This window comes from Tursiops truncatus, chromosome 10, assembly GCF_011762595.2.
Source record: "Tursiops truncatus isolate mTurTru1 chromosome 10, mTurTru1.mat.Y, whole genome shotgun sequence".
NCBI lineage: Eukaryota > Metazoa > Chordata > Mammalia > Artiodactyla > Delphinidae > Tursiops > Tursiops truncatus.
Genome location: NC_047043.1, coordinates 63,532,182 through 63,556,343, shown reverse-complemented (window position 1 = coordinate 63,556,343; position 24,162 = coordinate 63,532,182). Strand labels below are relative to the sequence as shown.

Genomic DNA, 24,162 nt, shown 5'->3' with positions numbered 1-24,162 from the left:
GCTGAGTCTTGAGTCCCTCTGGCCAGTGGTAAGGGGGACCATGGAGGACCCAGGCCCAGAGGAGGACCCTAGCCTCCTAGGTCTGGGAAACTGCACTGAGGACATCCCGAGTTGTCTCCTTGGGCCTCACTCCTTGTTACGTGAAGCCCCCGCCCTCAGGTGAGAAACGTGGTGGCATGCCGGATGTACACACTGGCTCAGGGGCCTGGTTAGTGTGATACTTCATGTTTTCTGCCTTAAGTGTAATGAGTTTAACTGTGGCAGGTGCAGAGTGGGCGGCAGGTCAGAAACCCTGGGCAAAAAAAGAATGCTTGCCATAGACTGGATGTTTGTGTCCCCCCAGATTCACATGTTCAACTGCTGACTCCCAAGGTGATGGTATTTGGAGTTGGTGCCTTGGGGAAGTGACTAGACCGTGAGGGTGGAGCCCTCATGAATGGGATTGGTGCACTCATAAAAGAGCCCCCAGTGAGCTCCTTTGCCTCTTCTGCCACCTGAGAACACAGGGAAAAGAAGTCATCTGTGAACTAGGTAGGAAGTAGGCTCTAAATGGACACAGATGAGCTGATACCTTGATTTTGGAATTCCCAATCTACAGAACTGAGAGAAATAAATGTTTGTCATTTATAACTGAATCTATGATGTTTTGTTATAGCTGCCCCAAGGGACTAAGACAGTAGTCCAGCTCCCCATCCCTGACTCTGCGGGGACTCGTTACTGAGAACCAAACTTGGGTCTGCTGACTTGAGTGCAGTAAAGCCAGTCTACTGACTGTGGTGAAGGAAAGTGCAGCGTTTATTGCAGGGCACCAAGCAAGGAGTCCAGGGCAGCTAGTGCTCAAAACACCCCAAGTGGGACTTCCCTGGTGGTCCAGTGGTTAAGAATCTGCCCTCCAATACAGGGGACATGGGTTCAATCCCTGATCGGGGAACTAAGATCCCACATGCCACAGAGCAACTAAGCCTGTGTGCCACAACTACTGAGCCCACACCACAACTAGAGAGAAGCCTGTGTGCCACAACTAAGATACAACGCAGCCAAAAATAAATAAATATTTTTTAAAAAAACTGTTTTAAAAAAACACCCCAACTCCCCATGGGTTTCGACAAAGTGTTTTTAAAGGCCAGGTGAAGGAGGGGAGTCACAGGGTATGTGATCAGCATGTGCACAATTCTCTGATTGGTTGATGGTGAAGTAACAGGGCCATGTCACAGGTGTTAACATTATCAATCCTGGGGCTAGGTGCTCATGATCATCAAGTAGTTAATTTCTTCCATTTGTTGGTAGTTTTAGCATCTATAAAACAACTCAGGACATGTGCATCAGATACTTCTGATTAGGTACTTCTGAGAGGAGCTACAGCGGAGGATATGGGGGAGGGGTCTGTCCAGGGAAGTCCCCATAGGGTCCTGCTCCCTTATGCCCTGACCCACAGTGAGGGGGCAGTGGAGGCCTGTTAGCCGTGGCCACATCTTAGGGTGCCTTGTGAGAACCCTGCTCTGGCAGCAGACAAGGATGGCCCAATCCTGCTGGCCCAATCCTGAGCCAGGTGATGGTTTAATGTGTATCTGGAAACTGCCAGTTCCTTTCCCTCAGACCAGGCCATGGGAGCCAGACTTGCCCTGAGGCAGGGGTGAGCCTGCCTGGACTCAGGGTAGAGTGACCACGGGGATAGGGGTAGGGGTGTCGTGGGTGTCGTGGCAGGAGGCAGGGGTCCCCGAAGCCTCTGAACTAGGCTTTCAGAAGGGAACCAGCGTCTGTTAGGGGCCTACTGTGTGCGGAGGTCTGCTCTGGGCGCTGTCCCCCAGCCACCCCACTTGGTCCTCGGGTACCTCCCGGGGAGTGAGGATGCCCGGGGCAAGTGAGGAACCCTAGGAGCGGGGAGGGGCTGTGTCCCGCCTGCCAGCAGAACCCAACAGGCACTCAAGTGCTAGGAAGCAGATCCCCTCAGAGACCCCCTCCGGGCCCCAGGGTGGGGACTGGGGTTGTGGGCGGACAGGGCCCCGAGAGTCGAAGTCACCTTCGGTGGTCGCCTGTGTCTGAGACCCGGTCCCGAGGAGCCGACACCGGACAGTGCCTAGCCCCGAGGCTGGGAGGGGCGTCCGCTTACCCTCTCTCGCCCTCCTCCTCCCCTCCTCTCCTTCCCGGGCGGGGTTCCCGGAACGGCCGGGCCGGGCAGGGGCGGGGCGGGGCGGGGCGAGGCGAGGCGAGGAAGCGGGTGGACGCGGGGGCCTCTGAGGCTACGGCCGCGCTACGACCGTCAGTCCGTCCGCCCACCCGCCCAGCCATGGCCGCGCCGGCCCCAGCGCCTCGGATCCTGCTGCTGTTGCTGTTGCTGCTACCAGCGCCTCCGGGTGGTGAGTCTTGGCGGTGGGGGAGTTTATCCCTGGCAGGCAGGGGGGGTGGCCACGTCCGCGCCGTCCCTGGTAGGAGCCCGGGCAGCGCCGTCCCCGCAGTGACCCCAAACGAGCCCTAATAACTTCGAGGCAGTTAGCGGACCCCACGACTGGTCTCTCCTCCACTCCAGCCTCCCTCCCGTCAGCACTGACACTGCCCAGACCCCAGGCAGCTGCCATCATCGTTCTGTCCTAGAATGGGGAGGGTGGGGGTGTCTGTCCTAGAGTGTTCCAAGGGGCTGGGTAGGATTCCCTGCCTGGCCTTAGCGGGGCATGGTGGCAGCAGGGAGGCCTGGCCCCTCCATCAGAGGCCTTCCCCCAGCCTCTGTTTATTGGCTGGGAACCTCCACACTCTGCCTCCATGGCCCTGGTACTCCTGGAGACTGCTGAAGCTGGCCCCCAGGGCTGGAGGAGACACACCGTGTGTGTTGATTGTAGACGGATGAATCACAGACGGCGGAAGCAAGGCTGGGGGCCTTTCAGGGGTAGGGATTGGAAAAGCGCACTGCCCCCACCCACCTCCATAGGAAGCCAAAAATCCTTCTGGGGTGGGTGGTTTCCTCCAAGGGAAGGACTTTATTTCCTTGGGACTGTGGACGAATCTGGAGGACCTGGGAAAGTGAGAAGGTAGAGCCCTGTTCTCTGGTCCAGGGAGGTCTGGACAGCCTGGTTCAGAGCGTCTGGGCATCAGAAGAACATTTGTGTCATGGGCTTTTGGCTCAAACGGACTCACCTGTGTGTGTCTTCAGGCCCAGCTTAGACGCTTGGGCTGGGCTGTGGCTGTAAAGCCTGTAATGGCCCTGCTGGAGGTAGGTTGCCCGAGCCTCCCAGTAGCATGGGCTATGCTGAGCGTACCTGCTGGCAGGTGGACAGCTGGCTACATTGGGCCTGTTGGTGGTCCCATCCTCTGCCCTGCAGCTTTGCCCAGAGCAGGGTTCTGCCTGGAGCTGCCAGGAATAAAGCATCTCCCCCACCTAGTTGTCCCTTCTCAAGGAGGCCAGTCAGTGCCTCTGCCTTTGGACCTTGCTCTGCCAGTGGCCCCAGGGTGCATGATACTGTGGGGGAGGAAAAATTTTCCCTTCTTGCCATCTAGGTTCTTTGACTGGTCTAATAATTAAATTGATGTAAGACAGATTAACAGGAGAAAAACAAAAGTTTAACTGCATACCTCCTGTATACATGAGAGAGACACAGGAAAACTGAGTAATTCCCCCAAATGGTGGAAGCCCTCACCTTAAATACCATCTTGAACTAAAGGCAAAAGAGGATGTTGGGGGTCAGTTATGGGAAGTTACCGGGAAAAGCCCAGTAAACAAGGGTAAGGTTGTTATGTAGATTTAAACCTATGCCTTCAGCATTGATTCTAGAGATGAGGTCAACCCCCTCTTCCTAGTACAGCGAGGGAGATACACTTACAAATGGAGATTTCCTTTATACTTACAAATGTCTATTACAAAAGGGTAACTTCTTAGTTTTCAGAGCTTCTCCTATGTCTGCAGTTTCTTAAAAATAATCTGCTTAAAATAATCCTTAGGCCAAAGAGGAATATTTATTTAGTTATTTATTTGGATGTGGATCAATTTTAAAGTCTTTATTGAATTTGTTACAATATTGCTTCTGTTTCGTGTGTTGGTTTTTTGGCCACGAGGCCTGTAGGATCTTAGCTCCCCGATCAGGGATCGAACCCACACCCCTGCATTGGAAGGCGAAGTCTTAACAGTGGACTGCCAGGGAAGTCCCCAAAGAGAAATATTTAGGGGTGACAAATTTTCCCTTTCAATATACCAACCAGGCTGGGTCTCTAGACACTGCCCACTGCCCTGGGGGCATGACCAGGCTGGGTCTTTAGAGTCCCAGTGCTGTGCCAGGACTTTGTACCTCAGGGTTTATCAGGACTATCCCCAGCCTACCATAGTCATCTGGGCCTTCCTGGACTGGGTGTTCCATCTGGGGCCTGTCTAGGCAGAATCCAGGACCATTCTGTCCTGCTGGTGGGCACTAGATCTGTGCTAATGTAGCCAAAGGATGCGTGGGAACATTTGGCCGTAACATCTTCCTGGAAGTTTGCAAACTTTGTGGTCAGTTTCCACACTTGTCAGCCAGGTATACTTAGACCCCACCTCTGACTAAGAGCCTTGTGATGGTTCTGGGGCTCCACATGGTGCCATTGCCTCAGAGCCCTGGCCTCTGAGGGCACAAACATTTCCTAGGTGCCTACTGCAGGCCCAGCCCAGGGCTAAGTACCGCATGGACACTTCTGTGGCGGGAATGACTGTGGCCCATGGTGAATTGGTCGGGAGGCAGCCTGCTGTAAAGCTATAGTCTGTGAGGGCCGGCTCCTGAATTCGTAGTGTCCAGCAGGGACTGAGGCTGCTGCGGCTGAGCGGTAGGGACAGGGAGTGAGGATTAAGAATGGGTCAGTCTGGGGCTTCCCTGGTGGCGCGGTGGTTGAGAGTCTGCCTGCCGATGCAGGGGACGCAGGTTCGTGCCCCGGTCCGGGAAGATCCCACATGCCGCGGAGCTGCTGGGCCCGTGAGCCATGGCCGCTGAGCCTGCGCGTCCGGAGCCTGTGCTCCGCAACGGGAGAGACCACAGCAGTGAGAGACCCGTGTACCGCCAAAAAAAATAATAATAATAAAAGAATGGGTCAGTCTGGGCTCGCCTGGTGGCGCAGTGGTTAAGAGCCCACCTGCCAATGCAGGGGACATGGGCTCGAGCCCTGGTCCGGGAAGATCCCACATGCCGTGGAGCAACTAAGCCCGTGCGCCACAACTACTGAGCCTGCACTCTAGAACCCTCAAGCCACAACTACTGAGCCCGCGAGCCACAACTACTGAAGCCTGTGCTTCTGTAGCCCGTGCTCCACAAGAGAAGGCACCACAGTAAGCCCGCACACTGCAATGAAGAGTAGCCCCCGCTCATCGCAACTAGAGAAAGCCTGTGCACAGCAACAAAGACCCAATGCAACCAAAAATAAAAAATAGTAAATAAAATAAATGAATAAAAAAAATATTAAAAAAAAAAAAGAACAGGTCAGTCCACTTCGCGCTCCCAATGTAGGGGGGAACTAAGATCCCACATGCCATGCAGTGTGGCCAAAAAAAATAAAAAGAACGGGTCAGTCCAGGGCCTGGTCCCCAGCAGCTGGGACTGCTGGGCTTGGGTGGCTTCTGTAGGAGGGGGCCTGGAGTAAGGCCTTGATGGGTAGGTAGATTTGAAGGTGGAGGATGGGAAACAGGTAGAATACGGGCAGAGAAGGGGGTGACCTTCAAGGTCCTTTGTAGTCTGGACCCTGCTTTGTGGACTCTGGGCTTGATCCCATCCATGGCCTGAGAGTGGGGAGTGGCCCAGTCAGACTCACACGTAGAAAGTTCACTGTCCCATCTGGAGGGCAAGTGGACTGGTGGGAGAGGGAGGGAGCCCAGGTTGGCACCTCTGCTGTGGCCCAGGGGAGAGGGAAAGGCTGGTTGGGGCAGTGGCCAGAGGTGGCCAATGAGTGGGATGGCTCAGAGATGGCTTGGCATGCTGGGACCTGCTGGCCTTGCTGGGGAAGGGGCTGTATTGGCTGGGACAGGGCAGAGGCCTGGCCCCATGGCCACAGATGAACGGTGTGTTTCTCTGTTTCAGCCCACAGTGAGGTGTGTATGGTTTCCGCTGGACACAACCTCTTCCCCAAGTTCTGTCCTGATTTCTGCTGTGGCACCTGTTATGACCAATACTGCTGCTCTGATGTGCTGAAGAAATTTGTGTGGAATGGGGAAGAATGTGGTGTTCCGGAGGCCAGGTGGGTGCATCGGATGTCACAAGGTAGGCAGCCTGAGCCTGCCCATCTTTCCTCTCAGCCCTCTCGAGATGGTGGCAGATCACTGAGGGTGGGGGACTGGGGAGTCCTTGTCCTGGGCTGGACTCCCCAGACCCTGCTCAGGTAGTCCCTTGTTCCTCTCTCCCCCACTCTCGAGGGCTGAGCTGGTTTCTCAGGGGTTGGTGGCCTCGGCGGGCCCTGTGGCTCACCCCTGGGTGTGTACTTGTATCAACGTGTCCTCAGGGTGGACACCTTGGCATGAGTGTACCTCGCAGTGTGTGTGTGCACCTGGTGGGGGGTTGTATGTGATTTGTGCAGGTATCATCTTGCGGACCCTGGAGGGCATAGTGCATGGGTGTGTAGCCCACTGTGGGCCATGCCTGTGTCCTCTTGCCATGGCACGTGGATTTACACTGCATCTTGGGTTTAAACTGTTTCATAGGCTGGAACCAAGGTTCTAGGACCCTGTGTGTGTCTCCCTTTGCCACACTGTGTGTTTTGTTTGTGTTCGGCCACAGGTATAGAGGGTTGAGGTAGTCACACTGCTCAGCTCATGGCAGGTGACCATCATTGGTCTGGGCAAGACCAGCCCTCCACCATCTTACACCATGTTATTTTAATCTCCCATGACCATTCCATTCCCCTCTTATTCTGTAGGCAACCAGTCTGTTGTATTCTTTCGATTATTTGTGTTGCAAAGTTTATATTTTGTGGGCACAGTGAACCCTTTTACTTTTTGCAGTCAGTGCAGTGTTTGTAAGACGCATCCACATTGCTGTGTGTACACCTGGCCTGTGCCCATCACTGCCATGTATTCTTTGTGGTGTGAGTCCAAAACTTGCTGTCATAGATTACTGTGGTGGGCATCCTCATATACTTCCTCCTTTACAGAGCCATGTGAGAATTTCTTGCCAAGTACAGTGGAGCGAATTGCCAGGTCAGAGACGTGCATGTAGTTACTGACTAAGGAGTTGCAAAGTTCTCTGGGGAATGGCGACACCAGGCTGTATGCCTGATGGATCATATTCTACCGTTTTACTGCTACCCTTTTGCTGTCTTTACATTTTATAAGTGTCTTCTTTCTTTCTTTTTTTTTAAAAAATTTATTCTGGTAGCTTTAAAAAACAGGAGGATTTATTCCATTTAAGTTTAATGTAATTATTGGTATTTCTGGGATTACATTCAATATTTGCTATCTTGTTTTGTGCTTTATATTTGTCTCTCTTGTTCTATATTTCTTTCTTTTTCACTTACTGTATTGTTTTGGTTTGTTTTCATTCCATTTTTTCTTATGTTGTTTACTTCTTTTTCTTTCTTTATTTATTGGCTGCGTTGGGTCTTTGTTGCTGCGTGCGAGCTTTCTTTAGTTGCGGCAAGTGGGGGCTGCTCTTCTTTGAGGTTTGCGGGCTTCTCATTGCGGTGGCTTCTCTTGTTGTGAAGCATGGGCTCTAGGTGCATGGGCTTCAGTAGTTGTGGCATGTGGGCTCAGTAGTTGTGGCTTGTGGGCTCTAGACCGCAGGCTCAGTAGTTGCGGCCCACGGGCTTAGTTGCTCTGAGGCATGTGGGATCTTCTTGGACCAGGGCTTGAACCCGTGTCCCCTGCATTGGCAGGCAGATTCTTAATGACTGCACCACCAGGGAAGTCCCATGTTTACTTCTTTTTCAATCTGTATACTTTTATTTTTTCTTGTCTCATCACACTGGCCAGAACCTCTAGTATAATGATGAATAGAAATGGTGAGAACAGACATCCCTGTCTTGTTCTCAATTTTAGGGAGAAAGCATTCACTATTAGGTATGATGTTAGCTGTAGCTTTTTCATAGGTGCCCTTTATTGGGTTGAGGAAGTTCCCTTCTGTTCCCAGTTTGCTTGGAGTTTTAATCATGAAGGGATCTTGAATTTTGTCAAATATTTTTCCTGCATCTTTAGAGATAATTGGATGATTTTTCTATTTTTATTCTGTTAATATGGTAAATTATATTGATCTCATTCTTAAAGAATATTTTATCTGAGCAGGACTTAAGTTGATGGTTATTTTCTCTGACTTCCATTATCTCTGTTGAGACATCAGCTCAATAGTCAGTTGTCCATCATTTAAAAGAAATCTTTTTCTTTCCTTATGAGAGCTTTTTAAGATTTTTCTTTTCTTGTCTTTGGTGTTCTTCAGTTACACTATGATATATCTAGGTATAGATTTTTAAAAATTTATGATGTTATGTTTGAGCTTCTTAAGTCTGTGGTTTAGTGACTTTCATCAGTTCTAGAAAATACTCTGCTATTCTTTAAGTATTGCCCTTCCTCCTTCTCCTTTCCTTCTGGGACTCCATTTATACATGCTGCATCTTCTCCTCCAGTGTCCACATCTCCTAGTCTCTCTTCCATATTTTCATCTCTCGGCTGCATTCTGGATAATGTCTTCTAACCTTTCAGTTCATTCAATTCTTCAAGTGTCTGATCTGCTGTTAAACTCATTCCTTGAGATTGTTTTTTGTTCTGTTATGTTGTAACATATAATTCACATACAGAAAACTGCATTAAAATAAATGCACAACTCAGCGATTTATCACAAAGCAAATATCTGCATGACCGCTCTGCAGGTCAAGACATCAGAAGTCCTGTTGAGCTTACTCCCAATCACTGTCTTTCCTCTCATCCCACTAAGATAGTGATAATTCTTAACTTTTATATAGCCTTGCTTTTCTTTAGAGCTGTAATACCCAAACATGCATCCCTAAGTTCTATAGTTTAGTTTTTTTATTGGGGTTGGGGGCAGTATATATCATACATACATAAAAGTACACAAATATGAAGTGTACAGTTCAGTGAATTACTGCAGAGTAAACACATCCACATCCACGTAACCACCACCTATCCAGGGCAAGAATTAGCACATCCCAGCATCCCAGAAGCCCCCTCGTGTTACTTACCAATCAGTATTCCCTCTGTTATCCCCAAAGGTAACCATTAAACTGCTATACCTGTTAAACACACACACACACACAGACATACACATGACATCATACATCTATTTCCTATCTGGTTTCTTTCTCTCAACATGTGAGTTTCATCCATGTTGTGTTGTCTGTTCATTTCCATTGGCGTATGTTAAGTTTTATACCACAGTTGATCCATTTTAATGTTGATGGACATCTGGATTGTTTCTTCCTTTCCTCCCTCCCTCCCTCCCTCCCTCCCTTCCTCCCTTCCTTCCTTCCTTCCTTTTGCTATAACAAATAATGCTGCTTTGAGCATCTTTGTACATATCCTTTAGTGCACATGTATACGGATTTCTTTTAAGTATGCCTAGTAGTAGTAGTGCATGTAAGTAGAGATCAAATTTCATTTTTTAATTTGGGTATTCAGTTGACCCAGCGCCACTTATTGAGAAAACTATCCTTTTTTTCTGTCACTCTACAGTGCCAAGTTTGTTACAGATCGAGTGTCCACATATGCGTGTCTGTCTCTAGGTTCTCTATTATGTTACATTGGTCTGTTTGTCTATCCCTGGGCTAAAGCAGACTCAATTACTGTGTCTTTATAATAATCTTTGATATTCTTCAATATTGTCTAAGTGATTTAAAAAAAATAATAATTAATTTATTTTTGGCTGCGTTGGGTCTTCATTGCTGCGCGCGGGCTTTCTCTAGTTGCGGCGAGCCAGGGCTACTCTTCATTGTGGTGCGCGGGCTTCTCATTGCGGTGGCTTCTCTTGTTGCGGAGCACAGGCTCTAGGCATACAACCTTCAGTAGTTGTGGCTTTCGGGCTGTAAAGCTCAGGCTCAGTAGTTGTGGCGCACGGGCTTAGTTGCTCTGCGGCATGTGGGATCTTCCCGGACCAGGGCTCAAACCCGTGTCCCCTGCATTGACAGGAGGATTCCTAACCACTGCGCCACCAAGGAAGCCCTGGCAGGCGGATTCTTAATCACTGAGTCACCAGAGAAGTCCTACATTCTTTCTTAAAGGATATTTTTCCTCGTTATAGATTTCTAGGTTGGCAGTTATTAACTTTCAGCACTTTGAAGTTATCAAATTTCAGCACTTTTTTTTTAAAGATCAATTTATTTATTTGTTTTTTTATAAATTTATTTATTTATTTTTGGCGGCATTGGGTCTTCGTTGCTGCGCGCGGGCTTTCTCTAGTTGTGGTGAGCGGGGGCTACTCTTCGTTGCAGTCTGTGGGCTTCTCATTATGGTGGCTTCTCTTGTTGTGAAGCATGGGTTCTAGGCGTGCAGGCTCAGTAGTTGTGGCTCGCGGGCTCTAGAGCGCAGGCTTAGTATTTGTGGCACGCAGGCTTAGTTGCTCTGTGGCATGTGGGATCTTCCCGGACCAGGGCTCAAACCCATGTACCCTGAATTGGCAGGCAGATTCTTAACCACCGCACCACCAGGGAAGCCCTAAAGTTCAGCACTTTGAAGCTTTCATTCCATTGTCTTCTTTTTTAAAAAAAAAAATTTTATTTATTTATTTATTTGGCTGCGTCGGGTCTTCATTGTGGCGTGTGGGATCTTTTAGCTGTGGCATGGGATGTAGTTCCCTGACCAGGCCCCCTGCATTGGGAAGGCAGAGTCTTAGCCACTGGACCACAAGGGAAGTTCCCTCATTCCATTAAGTCCTGGTGTCTGTTGTTTCTGTTGAGTAATCAGCTGATGGCTTTATTATTGCTCCTTTGCAAGCAACATATCTTTTCTCTGACTAATTTTTAAGTTTTTCCTCTTTGTATTTGGTTTTCAGCAGTTTTACTATGATGTGCCTAAGTGTGCTTTTCTTTGAATTTTTGCTGCTTGGGGTTCACAGTACTTCTGGAATTGTTGGCTTTTTTTGTTTGTTTTTGTTTTTGCTAGGAGAAAAACAAACAATTTTAATAGCATGTATATCTCCTGCATTTATGGGAGATATCCAGGAAAACTGAGTAACTCCAGCCATCATCTTTTTAAATATTGCTTCTGCCCCATTCTCACACTTCTCCCTCTAGGACTCTAATTACACACATGTAAGACCTTTTGTAAATTGTATTCCGTATTTCACCTACTCTCTTTTGTATTTACATTTACCATCTTTTTGTGTCTCCAGGCTTTAGTGTATATATATTTGTTTGGGCCTATCCTCCAATTGTTTAATTATATCTTGCACTGTGTTTAATAAATTATTATTATTATTTTATTTTTTTATTATTATTTTTTGCGGTACGCGGGCCTCTCACTGTTGTGGCCTCTCCTGTTGCGGAGCACAGGCTCTGGACGCGCAGGCTCAGCGGCCATGGCTCACGGGCCCAGCCGCTCCGCAGCATGTGGGATCTTCCCGGACCGGGGCACGAACCTGCGTCCCCTGCATCGGCAGGCAGACTCTCAACCACTGTGCCACCAGGGAAACCCATAAATTACTATTTTTGTGTGTAATTTTTTAGTTCTAGAATTTTTGTTTCTTTTTTATATTTCAAGTTCTCCTAAACTGCTTAATTTTTTTCCTTTCATCTCCTTGAACAAAGTATGTTTTGTTTTGTTTTTTAATATTTATTTACTTATTTGGTTGCACTGGGTCTTAGTTGTGGCAGGTGGGCTACTTAGTTGCAGCTCGCTGGCTCCTTAGTTGCAGCAGGTGGGCTCCTTAGTTGTGGCATGTGAGCTTCTTATTTGCGGCACATGGGCTCCTTAGTTGTGGCATGCAAACTCTTAGTTGTAGCATGCGTGTGGGATCTAGTTCCCTGATGAGGGCCTCCTGCATTGAGAGCACAGAATCTTATCCACTGTGCCACCAGGGAAGTCCCAAAGTGTTTTTTTTAAACTTAATTTCATTTTTATAAAGCAGGTTCTTATTAGTTATCTTAAAGTATGTTTTGTTTTAATGTTAGGGTGTGATAACTTCAATATTTAAAGCCCTTGTGGATATTTCAGTTGTTTCTGTTGTTTTCTAGTCATGTTGTCTAGTGTCCTAGTGTTCCTGAAAATCTTCAGTTGTGTGCCAAACATTGCATTTGCAAAATTGATTGTAGACATTTGGACCTTAGGACTTCCTCCAGGGAGGATTGATATTGCTTTTGCCAGGGACATGAGCACTCTAAGGTCACCTTGGCCTAATTGCAGAGCTGAGCTGAGAAACTCATGCTGAGTTTCTCCTTGCTTTTCAGGACCCAGCCCAAGTGAGTGGGAATCATCAGGGCTTGCCCACCTGCTGGCCTCTGGATATAATTTCTGCTACCTGAGGCTTTCAGAAATGCTGCTCTCAGCTGCCCCTCTGAAATAGGCTAATGCCCCCAGGAGAAAAGGGGCTTCAGATGCCAGGCCCACCTCCATGGAAGTCTCTTCCCAGCCACACACTCCCCCCGCCCTCCCTGCATCCCAGCTTGGTGTGCTTTACTCTTGTTATTGCTTGCCAACGCACACACACTGAAGTTTTAAAGAATATTTTCTTCTCAGCTTTACTTGTCCTTCAAAGTTAGTACGGTATAGTTGTTCCTAATGCTCTTGCATTTTTTTCTTTGTTTCTTGAATTTTATTTTGTTAATTTGTTGAGAATTTATTTTGAGAATTTTCAAATACATACAAAAGCAGAGAGAATAATAAATCCATATATCCATCACCTGCTCCCATAGTTATCAATACTCTAACATTAGTGTTCCATATACCTCCCACTACTTTTGTTTTCTGGATTATTTTAAAACCCATCCCAGGCATAAAAATTTCTCCTTAAATATTAGTTATCTGCAGAAGTGAGTCCTTTAAAAAGAAATATAATTATATATCAGGAACACACTTGGCACAATTAACAGCAGTTCATTAATAGCTTTCTGTACTAGTCTGTCTTCAGTTGCCTCCATTTGTTTCAAAAAATGCCTTTTCACAGGTGGTTTGTTCAATTCAAACAGTTATTGTCATTTTGGGGAGGGGGGCCGCACCATGAGGCTTGTGGGATCTTAGCTCCCTGACCAGGGATTGGACCCAGGCCTCGGCAGTGAGAGCGCCAAGTCCTAATGACTGGACCACCAGAGAATTCCCAGACAGTTATTATTTTTAAAATCTCTCTTGTGTCTATAGTTTACCCCTTTTCCTTCTGTATTTTTATCTTTTTGCGTCTTTTCTCCTTTTCTTGATTAGTCTTGCCGGAGGTCCACCAGCTTTCGTTCTGTTAATCTTCTCTTATTTTCCATGGCTGCTATTCTCTTTTATTTTTGCAGTTATCTTTATTAATTCCTTCCTTATTTGGGGGGTTTGTTCTATTACATTTTTCCCATCTTCTTCAGTTTACTACCATCTCAGTATTAAAGCTATAATTTCCTTCTAAGAACCCTTCAGCTGTGTTTCACAAATTTTGACCAGTGGTATTTTTATTATCATTCAGTTTTACAGATTTCTTAATTTCCTCTATGATTTCTTATTTAAGCCACAGCTCTTTTGTTGCTGTTGTTGCTGTAATATGTTAGTTTCCCAAGGTATGAGGGGTTTTTTTTTAGGATTTTTTTCTTTAATTTTGTAGCGTGTGTCTTTTGTTACTGATTTATAACTTCATCCCATTGTGATTGAAGATACTTTGTATGATAACTGTCTTTTCAGATCTCTTGAGACTGGTTTTGTGGCCTCACATGTGGTCTGTCCTAGAGAACATTCGATGTGCACTTTAGAAGGATGTGTGGCTTTGTAGCCTGAGATCTTGGTGTGTGTGATATCCGTCCTCCAGAGGCCCCCAGGGCTACTTCTCTGGCCCAGTATGGGGCTGGCTTTCATGCATGTTCTGTGTGTGTGCTAAGTTAGTGTTTGTTCGTTCTCGGTGTGCTGGGTGGGGCGCAGGCATGTTAATTGTGAGGTTTCCTTTTTGCAGCGTCCCCACCAACGTGGAGCCACCGGAACAGCTGGGCTCAACACTGAAGTTACGCTTTAGCCTGGACAGCGACCCCATGTCTGGGTAAATAAAACCTGCAGCCTGGGTACATCTTCCTGGAAGAGGTGACAAGGGGGCTCAGGAGGGCTGTGGGGACTGGGATGGCACAGAGTCCTTGGCCTAGAGCCTCAGGGAAGCTGTCACCATATCTGACCTCCAGGACCTTTGATCCTTGTGTTGGGTGTCTTCATCATTGTGCCAGGGATGGGGGAGACTGTGGTTAGGGGTTCACGATGGAAAGGCCAGGTGTGGGTGTTCATATTGACCTAGGTGATGGTGTGGGCACAGGTGACCTATGGATGTAGGTGATGGGGATGATAGTGGCAAAAGGTGATAGTGATGCGGCAGTGGTGGCAGGGATGAGATGATGGGGGCTACAATGCTGAGTGTGTGGTGATGGTACAGTGGTGGTGCTGGGTGCAGTGGTGGTGGGGAGAGGCCCTGACAATAACCACGACCCACAAACCCTGACACAGAGACGGTGCATCATCAGTTATCCCAGCATCTTTACCCCACAATAATCACCCCATCACTCTGCACCCCGCACCACCATTGCCCGCATCACTGTCACCACTGCCACCATTACCCCAACACCAGTACCCACCACCAGCATCCCTATCACATCTGGCTTCCTGGTCCGGGATAGGGTGATGGTAGATGATGGTGGATGTGTGGTAATGGGGGAGTAGTGCGTGTTGATGGTGTAGAGGCTGATGGTAATGGGGGCTATGGTGGGGCTCTGTAATGGGGTGACAGGCAGGTGTATGATGGTAGGAGGTGATGGTGGTGATGGGGGACAGTGACAGGGAGATGTGATAAGGATGCTGGTGGTGGGTATTGGTGTTGGGGTAATGGTGGCAGTGGTGAAAGTGACAGGGGCAATGGTGGTGCAGGGTGCATAGTGATGGGGTGATTATTGTGTAGTAAAGATGCTGGAATAACTGATGATGCACAGTCTGTGTCAGGGTTTGTGGGTCATGGTTATTGTCAGGGCCTTCCCTTCAGGGGGCCGGGGAATACCCCAATTGCCCAAACTCCAGTCCCCTTGGCCAGGTTCCTGCGCTGTCTTGTTGCCACCGAGACGGGTGTTGTGATGCACATTTTGCGTGGATGGAATGGGCGTGCAGCTGCTTGTGTGTTTTCCTGGCGGAGTCTGTTCCACGTGCCATCTGCCCTCTACCTCGGTGGACCTAGAAGCGCCTCTGAGAAGGTCCACCTAGGCCTGGTTGCCCCTTTGGAGGAAGAGACTTTGGGCTCTGGGCCTGTGTAGTGGGGTCCAGGTTCTTGTCCTGTCCCATCTTGCCCTGTGGGCCTGGGTGAGTGTGGGCCTCTTCGGCTGCAGAGGAAGTGGGGCAGGGCTCCTGTGAGTGGGGGAGGGGAAGAGGTGCAGCTTTGCTCCTAGGCAACCGTGGCTGGGCCTCCTCCCTCTGTTCTGCCCGCTGATCCTGTTCCCTATGTTGGTCAGAGACTGAGACCTGGAAGCGCCACTCCCTCTACATGCAGGGAGCACCCCATTGCTGAGGCCCGAGGCTGTGGGCTTTCAGTTGGCCCCACATGGGGGTCTGATGTCCAGTCAGTGTGGGCCTCGTCCTGGGCAGGCACCATGGAGGGCTCTGGGCAGTGCTGGGGTCTGAATGGTGTTTTAGGATGAAGACCACTCTGGCTGCTCCCCGGAGTATGTCAGCAGCTGGCGGGGAGCCTGGACCATGGCTTCCTGGTCCAGGTGTTGTAGGCCAGAGAGAGGCTGGGCTGGCGGGGTGAGGTGAGGTGAGGCTGCTTGCTAGGAAGGTTGCCAGGGAAGGGGCCGCGGTGTGGTGTCCTGCTCTCTGCCCTGCATGGGGAGATACAGGACAGAGGAGGAGTGGGTTCCGGATGAAGGGCTCGGATTTGGGTGGGATTGAGTGTGTTGAGGGTCAGCTGCATGAGGAGCTGGAGAGGGTTCAGAGAGGAGGAAGGAACGTGGAAGGTGGCCTGGTTTGTGAGTGAGTACTGAGCACTGTGTGAGAAAGGTGGGTTCCACACTGCAGAACGAGGTCCCCCAGGAGGCAGAGGAGAAGTGTCTTCCCGGGGCCAGCTCAGGAGCATCTCCCCCCACCTCCTGCAGATGCGGAGGTGTGAGTGTCCTGCTGCCTCCGCACCAGGCCATCTTGCCCATCTGCTGGGAGTGCAGATGCTGCTCAGCCCCCTTGGGCCCCCACCCCATCCTGCCCCATCTCTCCTCTGCTTCTGAGCAGAGCCCCAGCGTGGTGCACAGCACCTGCCTTACAAAGGTTTAGGGCTCCAGGAGTAGGTGCTGGGAGGGTGGAGGGATGGGGTCATCAGTGACACGTCTTCTGTGGATGCCCCCAGGTGGTCGCCCCCCTGGGCCCCAAAGAGACATCCTCTCCTGTGAGCATTCGTGTGATGCCCCCTTGGCCAAGGGCACTGTTGTTTGTCCATTGGAGCGTTGGTTCCTTGGTGGGGTCCAGCCCTGGTTGGAAGCTCGGGGGACACTCGACAGGGGAAGGACCCTATGTGCTGAGGGGGCCTGTGCCAGCTCTGCCCCCCTCCCCACCTCCGACCCCTCCCGCTTCATTCTTGGACTTCACCCCCCTACCCCCGCTCTTCCTCTGGGTGACTCCTTGGGTTCTCCAAGAAGGAGGCACCAGTTCAGAGCACAGCGATGCAGATGAGACCACATCTGCCTGTCATGGCCTGGGCTCCATGCTCCCCATGGTGTGGCCATGTTACCTGTGGGTCTTCCACCCACTCTCCGCTTTGGCAGGTGACTCCTGTCCTGCCCTGTTGATGGTCAGTGGCTGGTTTTCTCCCCAGAGCTTCCTTGGTTCCCTGTCATGGTTCTTTTGGGTCCTGATTTCATTGTCCCTTCCTAGCTCCTTTCACTCACAGGATGATCAGGCAGGAATGGTGTGTCTTGAAGCACCCAAGTGGTGGAACTGCTGGCTCCAGGCTCCAGGCAGGTCACTGCTGACCCTCTGCGCTGACTCTGCTGTGATGGTGCAGGGGGAGGGCAGGGAGGTCCACTAGGTGAGGTGTGGGCATCGCCAACCTGTGTCAGTTCTCAGCCCTCACTGCGCTCCTTCCGCAGCTCTCTCACCCAGTGTGTCACGGCCGCGTGCTGCCTGGCCAGCGTCGCGGTGAGAGTGCTGGTGTCTCAGTTCCAGAGACGGCCCTCTCGGTGTCTGGACGTTGGAAGTCTTTGGCCTCCTAGGGGCCGTCCCATTCAGCCCCGCTGCAAGCTCCTTGCCTGGGCTCTTGTTCCCCTGGCCTTCTGTCCCTTCCTGCCTAGGCCAACTCTGCCTTCTGAACTTGGCCTTTGGGCTCCTTGATCTGGGAGGTAGCCTCAGCCTTGGGAAGCCCCATTCCTTCCTCTCGGAGGTGTGGTTCCATTAGTGTCGTGGCCTGTTGTGGCCACAGGCCCCTGCCCCACTCTGCAACCACCCCTCAAATATTGCTGTTCCTCAGGGCAATGTGCCTTGCTGTCCTACTAGGTGCTGCCCATGGGGTCCCTGAGTGAATTTATTCATTTGTTAAATACTTATTGAGCACCTCCTGTATGTCCAGTCACTGGAGATACAGTGACGGTCCGGAGCTGGTGCAGTCTGTGCATCCATGAATCCACAGGCTGGAGGTAAGATGCACATTAGTCAAACGCTCACACAAAGGAGTGTGTGTTTATAAACTGAGGTAGACAAGAATTTGATTTGTAAGAGCACTTATCGAGGAGCCTTACCTCATCTGCATGGTCAGGGAAGGTGTCCCTGAGGAAGTGATGTTTTGAGCTGAGGTCTGAAAAGTGACCAAGGGGTCACTTTGTGTAGGGGTGGGAGGAAGAGAAGAGCAGACGGCGCAGTTGGGCGGGAGGAAATGCGTGTGCAAAGGCCCTGAGGTAGGACACAGCATGGTGCTTTCAAAAGCTGAAAAGGAGGGTGATGTGGCTGGAGCACACAGGAGGGAGGCTGGGAGTCCCAGGCCACACAAGTTTTATCTTATTTAGACTTTTAATTAAGATTAACATTTGCCTATTGTAAGTGTTACTATCTGATAAGACAAATCCTAGATTTTTTTCCTTTTATTATCAACTATTATATATGTATTTATATATGTATACACACACACACAGAGAAAAGTACAGATACACACACACATCACACGAAGTTTAACAAGTAAATTATAAAGCAAATTCCTGTGTGACCCCAGGAGCTACAGGAGCCATACTAGGCTTTCGAGCAGGAGTGACAAGATAAGACCTGACAGGGTGGCCAAGGGGACTTGGGGAGGCATCTGCATCTTCCTGGTGAGGCAGGTTCAGGTTCAGGCAGGTTTGTGGCTTGGAGCATGTGCTGGTGGGAGAGGAGGAGCTGAGGGGACGGGCCGGCGGGCCCCCGGCTCTGCTGGTAGGCTTAGATGGCTGAAGGAGCCCATCGAGGGGACCGCTGGAACAGGGCTGGCCGGCTGAGCTGGGCGGAGCAGGAGCGTGGTTTGGGGACCCTAGGCGGGGCATGTCTTGGACCCCGTGGTAGTGCTCTCCTGGACAGTGGGGTGGAGAAGCTGGGCCTGGGCAGGCAGGGCTGAGGAGGCAGCTCCGGGAAGACAGCCGAGCACTTTCCTCCCCACTCCTGGCCCCAGTTTGGAGCGCAGCTGGGAGCACCTGGGGCGCCCGCCAGCCGCACTGTGTCTTTAAGAGGCCCCGCATCTCTCCTTCCTGCCTCTGACGTCAGGGGTAGGGGAGGGCCGAGGAGATTTGCTTTACTTTTCCTGGAAAGGGGAGGAGATTGAAACCGAGTGGCCTCATGATGGAAAGGGGAAGTCCGGGGGTGCAGGAGGCCCCTAAGTGAAGGTGGAGGCTAACATGGGGTGAGCTTGGGCGCCATACTGTGTGTCAGAGACAGAAGAGAGAGAAAGAGAGATTAGAGATCGGTGGTGGTGACCCTACAGTTGAGTGCTATTGATTGCGTGTGACCGTGGGTGTGCGTGTCAACATCCCTGGGTCAGTGGAGGGTCTGGGAGGAGCCTGTGGGTGAGGAGCAGTGACAGGCTCCTCTGGTTAGGCAGGAAGGTACCTCCTGACGGTCCTGTCTTGGGGCCTTGTTCTGGGCCTCACAGTGGCCAAATGGCTCCTATTTTACGAACGCAGTCAGGTATTTTGAGTCTGGATTGTGAAGGGTCTGTCCTTAGTCTGTCCCAAAGCTATGCACCGGGCCTTGCTGAGCTTGTGCTGCCCGTCTGGGCTGTGAGGTGGAAGACCCTCCACCCAAGGCGGGGCGCAGGGGGGTGCCCAGCCTTCCCCCAGGCCTCAGGGGAGGCGAATGCCTAAAGCTCACCAAGCCCCTTCCACGTTTTGATGTGCTTGGTGCAGTTGCCTTTTACTGGCACACTGCTTGGCCTCGGGGAACAGGGGAGGACAGCTTGGGGCTGTGGCTGTGCCCTTGAAGGTCGGCTTTGGTGAACTTCGCACCACGGCCTGCATTCTCAGGGGGCGGGCTCTCCACTTGGTCCTGGTCCTTGCTGAGGGGCCTGCGTGGGCAGGGAGGCGGCCTCTTCAGAAGGCAGGGCCCCTCCAGCCCCGCCTGGCTCTTACTTTACCCACCTGCCCTTCTGGTCAGAGCGAGGGTGTATGTGGACACCTGGCACAGTGCTTGGCACCCAGCAAGCTCACCGTCACTCCGGGGGCCAGCAGCCCTACCCTGGGCTCGCTGCGTGCCTCACTTCACTGTCCTGGCCACACCAGCCTCCCCTTTCCTGGAACTTCTCCCCGTTTTCGTTACCTGTGCTTCCTGAGTCATTTTCCCTTCAACACCTGCCTCCTCTAATAATCTGTGGGCTCCCAGAGGCCATGAGTTGGTCTGTCTTGCCCACCTCTGAGTTTTTGGTTCAAGCCACACAGTGCCTGGCTTGTGGCATGTACTCGATGGGCATCTGCCGCTGGCTCGGTGGGGGTAGACAAGATGTGTGTATGGGGGAGGCACCTGAAGAACTCTCTCCCGTGCTCCTGAGGGTGTGGCCAGGGGGCCCCCCCGGGTGACTCTCAGTCAACCCCATTTTACACTTGAGGAAACACCTGAGGCTGAAACAGGTTCAAGCTACATACCCCAGAGGTTGCTCTATCTGTGTTGCCCAGAGTCTCCTCTGGCAAGAGGGGTGCACCTTGGGCATGGGTGTGGTGTGGACTGCTGGTCCTAGGTAGGGGAGAGAGGCCCTGGGCCTTGACTGGCTTTTTGGCAGGTTTGGAACGACTGTGGCTGTCGGACTGACCATCTTTGTGCTCTCCGTTGTCACTATCATCATCTGCTTCACCTGCTCCTGCTGTTATTTGTACAAGATGTGCCGCCGACCGCGTCGTAAGCATCTCCAGCCCACCTGCCCCACTGTGACCCCTTGTGTGAGGGTGCCGACCGCGGGTGGTGGGCGTGGTTTACCAGGGGCCTGACGGAGCTGAGCTGGAGGGAGGGGTGGCAGGCCTGAGGGTCCTAACTGGGACTCTCTTTTCAGCGGTCGTGACTACCACCACGGCCACCACAGTAGTGCACACCCCTTACTCGCAAGCTCCAAGTGTGCCGCCCAGCTACCCCGGACCAACGTACCAGGGCTACCACCCCATGCCCCCCCAGCCAGGGATGCCAGCAGCGCCGTACCCCACACAGTACCCACCACCCTACCTGGCCCAGCCCATGGGCCCCCCCGCCTACCATGAGACAGTGGCTGGTGAGTACCCCTACCGACTCCAACTGTGCCGGACCCCCTGCAGCCATGCCCACCGCCAACCAGTGTCCTCTCTATTTTCAGGAGGTGCAGCCATGCCCTACCCTGCAAGCCAGCCTCCTTACAATCCAGCCTACATGGACCCCCCGAAGGCGGCCCCCTGAGCACAACATTGCATCTCTGGCTGCCACTTGATCTGTCATGTGTGTGTGAATGGGTATGCAGGCACGGTCCTTTTCTCCCTGTGCGTGGTGTATGTGTCCTGTTTGTACATGAGGCTTCTTGTGATGCCAATGAGGGGCTGGGAACAATTCTTGCCAGAGTTGCTGGGACCACACTCTGTTGCCTTCCTCACTCGAAATTATGCTTCCTGAAATCTCAAGCAAAATTCAAAGAACAGTTCTTTTCTAGACCACCCCAGGGAGAGCAAGTGGGGCTTGTCACACTAGGATAGTACAGACTCTTGCCGGCAGGATGCACACGTGTTCCAGTTTCTGCAGAATGGCTAGCCATTGCTCAAGGCCATGGCTTGTCCCCAGGCTTGTCTTTGAAGAACCCGAGGATGATGCAGGCAGGTGGGTGAGGCTTGGGAACTGGCTACAGGTGGGTCTCAACCCTTACCCGTAGCTCCCTGAGCCTGTGCCATGCCCAGTGGAGGGTGGGCAGCCTCCTGATATCAAAACGCCTCAGGCAGAACCCCACCCTCCCCTGAGTGCTGTGTGCCTGGTCTGTGTTCTTGCATCCCTCCTGGGACCACCTGGAGGCCCACATTTACCCTCGGTCTGGCTGCCCTGGTTGGCTCTGGCCGCCACCTTAAGTGGGCAGGGTGGCCTCTGTCCACCTACACACTCAGGTGTCCTCCCTGCAGTGTTTTTGTTTTACTTTTAGCTAAGTATTTTGCCTGTTTTCTGTTTCAAAATGTGTGTAATAGTTGCTGTGAGGCTGAAACCCCTGGGTCCTGGAGGAAAATTGCCCCAGAGAGCAGAGGAACTCTGATGTCTGATAGTCCCTGCTTCCCCAGCGCCAGCCTCACAGGCTTTCCAGCTCCTGTACCCCAGGCCACAGTTTGTCTTGGCAGTGGGGACGCCTGGGCCAAGGTGTCGTCTGGACCAAAGGTGGAGGGGACCCTTGGTGGCTGCTCTTGGCCCAGACACATACCTCGCTGTTCCCTATCCCTCCGTTAACGTCTCACCACATAGTAGCTTTGTACCTGTTGATGTGTTTTGGAGTCTAGGGTCTGCACCCTTGTTTATAATAAATCCAACTATTTGGAGCTGCTGTCTCCTTTCTTGGCTGCTGGGATTGGGTTTTAGGCTAGGTATCATTTCCATCCAGTATTTGAAGTTCCTTGTTTTCCCTACTTTTATTGGGCTCAGACGTCTGACCATCCTGCTAGGGAGGGTGATGGACAAAGACTGCCACTTCCTGTGCCCCCGGCCCCAGGTGTCTCAGTGTGGGCAGAAGTGCGGGAGGCTCTCAGGCTGCCACGGTGGGTAGAAGTGAGTGATCACTCGGTGCTGTGGAGGGTCTTTATTAGTCAGAATTTCCTTCTTGGCCTACTGCCCGGGTATGGCCAAGGACAGCCTATACAGCGTGGCTACTGCCAAGGTCAGGAAGGCCAGCAGGCCCAGTGGGGCCAGCAGTCCCTCCCTGGGTGGGGCTCCAGGGCTCTTCACTGGGGAAAGGGGCTTAGGGTTCCTGTTTCCACCACGGTTGGGGCTGGTGCCCCTGGCTCTGGCCAGGGGTACCGTGGCCGTAGCAGCAGATGGCCTTGGGCTGGTTCCAGTCGAGGCTGTGACCACGTACATCGGCTTGACGGTGCTGAAGGGCCTGGCGTGAGCATCTACCCACCGCAGCAGGGCTCGTGGCCTCCACTGACAGATGCTGAGCAGGGCGAGGACGTCACCCTCGGCTGTGTGTGAGTCTGGTGGGGCCTGCCCGTACAGGCGCGTGTAGATGCTGCCCAGGCTGTAGCTCTTCCTTGGGCCGTGCTCTGAGGGGCTGTCAGCTTGCTCCAGGGCCTTCAGGGCAGCAATGCTATCCACACAGAAGGCGCCCTCCAGAGCACTGGCAAGGCCCAGCACAGCCAGCTCTGCCTGGAGCAGGGGGAAGTCGTAGCGGTCACCGTTGTGTGCCACAAGGCACCAGGGCTGTGGTTGGCGCTGCAGGAAGGCTCGGAGCATGTTGGCCAGGTTGGCATCGAAGCATTGACGCCCGTGTGCAGCCAGCATAGGTGTGCTCAGACCTGTGATCTCACTGGCTGCAGGGCTACAGGCCTTCCCCGGAGCCACGCACAGGGAGAGCTTGTCCAGCACCCGGGGTGGTGGGGGCACTGTTGAAGGAGGCCCCTGAGGGGTAGGAAGTCTCTCCAGGGCCCATCTGTGGATGGCCAGCAGGCATAGCTCTGTGACCTTGGGCTGGGAGAAGGGCAGGCCAGTGGCTTCCAGGTCCAAGAAGATGAGGGTCTGCACAGGACCCGGGGGCAAGGCCTGCGAGCCCATGGTGGGTATCTGCCGCTGAGCCTGGGGAGGAGCATGGGGTGGGTGGTGGGTGTGTGAGTGCCCAGTGATAAGAGGTAAGGCAAGTGGGGTGGGGTGGGCAGGAGCACCCCTCTGGCCTTCCCTGCATGGGCAGGCACTGTTGCTGAGCTCCAGGACCCATTTCCAGGGCAGGAAGCCAGGGAGGGTGGGGTGGCTTTCTTAGTGGGACCAGCACACTGTTTTCTGTTCAGGGGAAGGCTTGGCTCCTCCCCCTAGTGCCCGCTTAGTCTGGTGAGGGTTGGTGGGGCAGGTACCCATGCCCTCCCACCCTGCCCCCTCCCCTCGGGGGTCCTCACTTACCGAGTAGCAGGCAGGCAGCAATGACTCAGGGTGCTGCACGCTCTCCAGCTGGTTCTTGCTGCTGGCAGCAGTGGCGGGAAGTGAAACTCGGCCTGAGCCCGCCCAGCGGCTGGTGTGAGCAAGGCCCGCCCCGCTTGTCAGCCTGCCTGGGCTGTCCCTCCTGCCAACACCTGTCCCTCCCCAGGCACCCACAGTGCTATCCCCAAAGGCCTCCTCAGACCTCTCGCTGTGGGCCTGCTGGCTGGCACAATGCACCAGGGCCCTCACGCCCTCAAACCGGGAGGACAGGGCTATGGGGCAGGCTAGCTCCAGGACTTGAGCCTGCTGGGAGCCCCTGCCGTGGCCATTTTGCACCCACCCCTTGGCCCCATTTTCCCAGGCCTCCCTGGTTTAGGCCTGGGCTGAGGGCCACCTTCTTCCCTGCCACACAATGGTTTCTTCCCATGGCCTCAGGCGAAAGTGATGACTCAGGACAATTCCACAGGCAGGGCAGGGCAAGGCAGGGCAGGGCAAGGCAGGGCTCCTTCCTCAAAGCAGATTCATTACCG

The 24,162-nt window shown here is 52.3% G+C and overlaps 2 protein-coding genes across 5 annotated transcripts; one reads left to right on the top strand and one right to left on the bottom strand.

Moving 5' to 3' along the window:
* The first annotated feature begins 2,181 nt into the window (after positions 1-2,181).
* Positions 2,182-22,047, top strand: SHISA5 (shisa family member 5). 4 transcript variants are annotated; one of them, XM_004312808.4, is made up of 6 exons: positions 2,184-2,357; positions 6,024-6,180; positions 14,013-14,096; positions 20,298-20,413; positions 20,565-20,777; positions 20,859-22,047. In XM_004312808.4, the coding sequence occupies exons 1-6, from the start codon at positions 2,288-2,290 to the stop codon at positions 20,936-20,938; spliced, it is 720 nt and encodes a 239-aa protein (XP_004312856.1). In that variant the 5' UTR covers positions 2,184-2,287; the 3' UTR covers positions 20,939-22,047. The 4 variants fall into 4 exon arrangements, with proteins under 4 accessions (XP_033720770.1, XP_004312856.1, XP_019802262.1 ...); XM_033864879.2 differs by lacking the exon at positions 14,013-14,096 and having other exon boundaries at positions 2,182-2,357; XM_019946703.3 differs by lacking the exon at positions 2,184-2,357 and having other exon boundaries at positions 6,028-6,203.
* Positions 22,048-22,289: 242 nt separating this feature from the next.
* On the bottom strand, positions 22,290-23,746 carry TREX1 (three prime repair exonuclease 1). The gene is made up of 2 exons (XM_004312803.4): positions 23,615-23,746; positions 22,290-23,296 (listed from the first exon to the last, which is right to left on the bottom strand). The coding sequence occupies exon 2, from the start codon at positions 23,273-23,275 to the stop codon at positions 22,331-22,333; it is 945 nt and encodes a 314-aa protein (XP_004312851.1). The 5' UTR covers positions 23,276-23,296; positions 23,615-23,746; the 3' UTR covers positions 22,290-22,330.
* Between the last annotated feature and the right edge of the window lie 416 nt (positions 23,747-24,162).

Coding starts and splice junctions, on each gene's coding strand:
- SHISA5 (XM_004312808.4), top strand. CDS start 2,288: ATGGCCGCGCCGGCCCCAGCGCCTCGGATCCTGCTGCTGTTGCTGTTG. Junction 6,181..14,012: donor TGTGGTGTTCCGGAGGCCAG/GTGGGTGCATCG, acceptor TCCTTTTTGCAG/CGTCCCCACCAACGTGGAGC. Junction 20,414..20,564: donor GATGTGCCGCCGACCGCGTC/GTAAGCATCTCC, acceptor CTCTCTTTTCAG/CGGTCGTGACTACCACCACG.
- TREX1 (XM_004312803.4), bottom strand. CDS start 23,275: ATGGGCTCGCAGGCCTTGCCCCCGGGTCCTGTGCAGACCCTCATCTTC.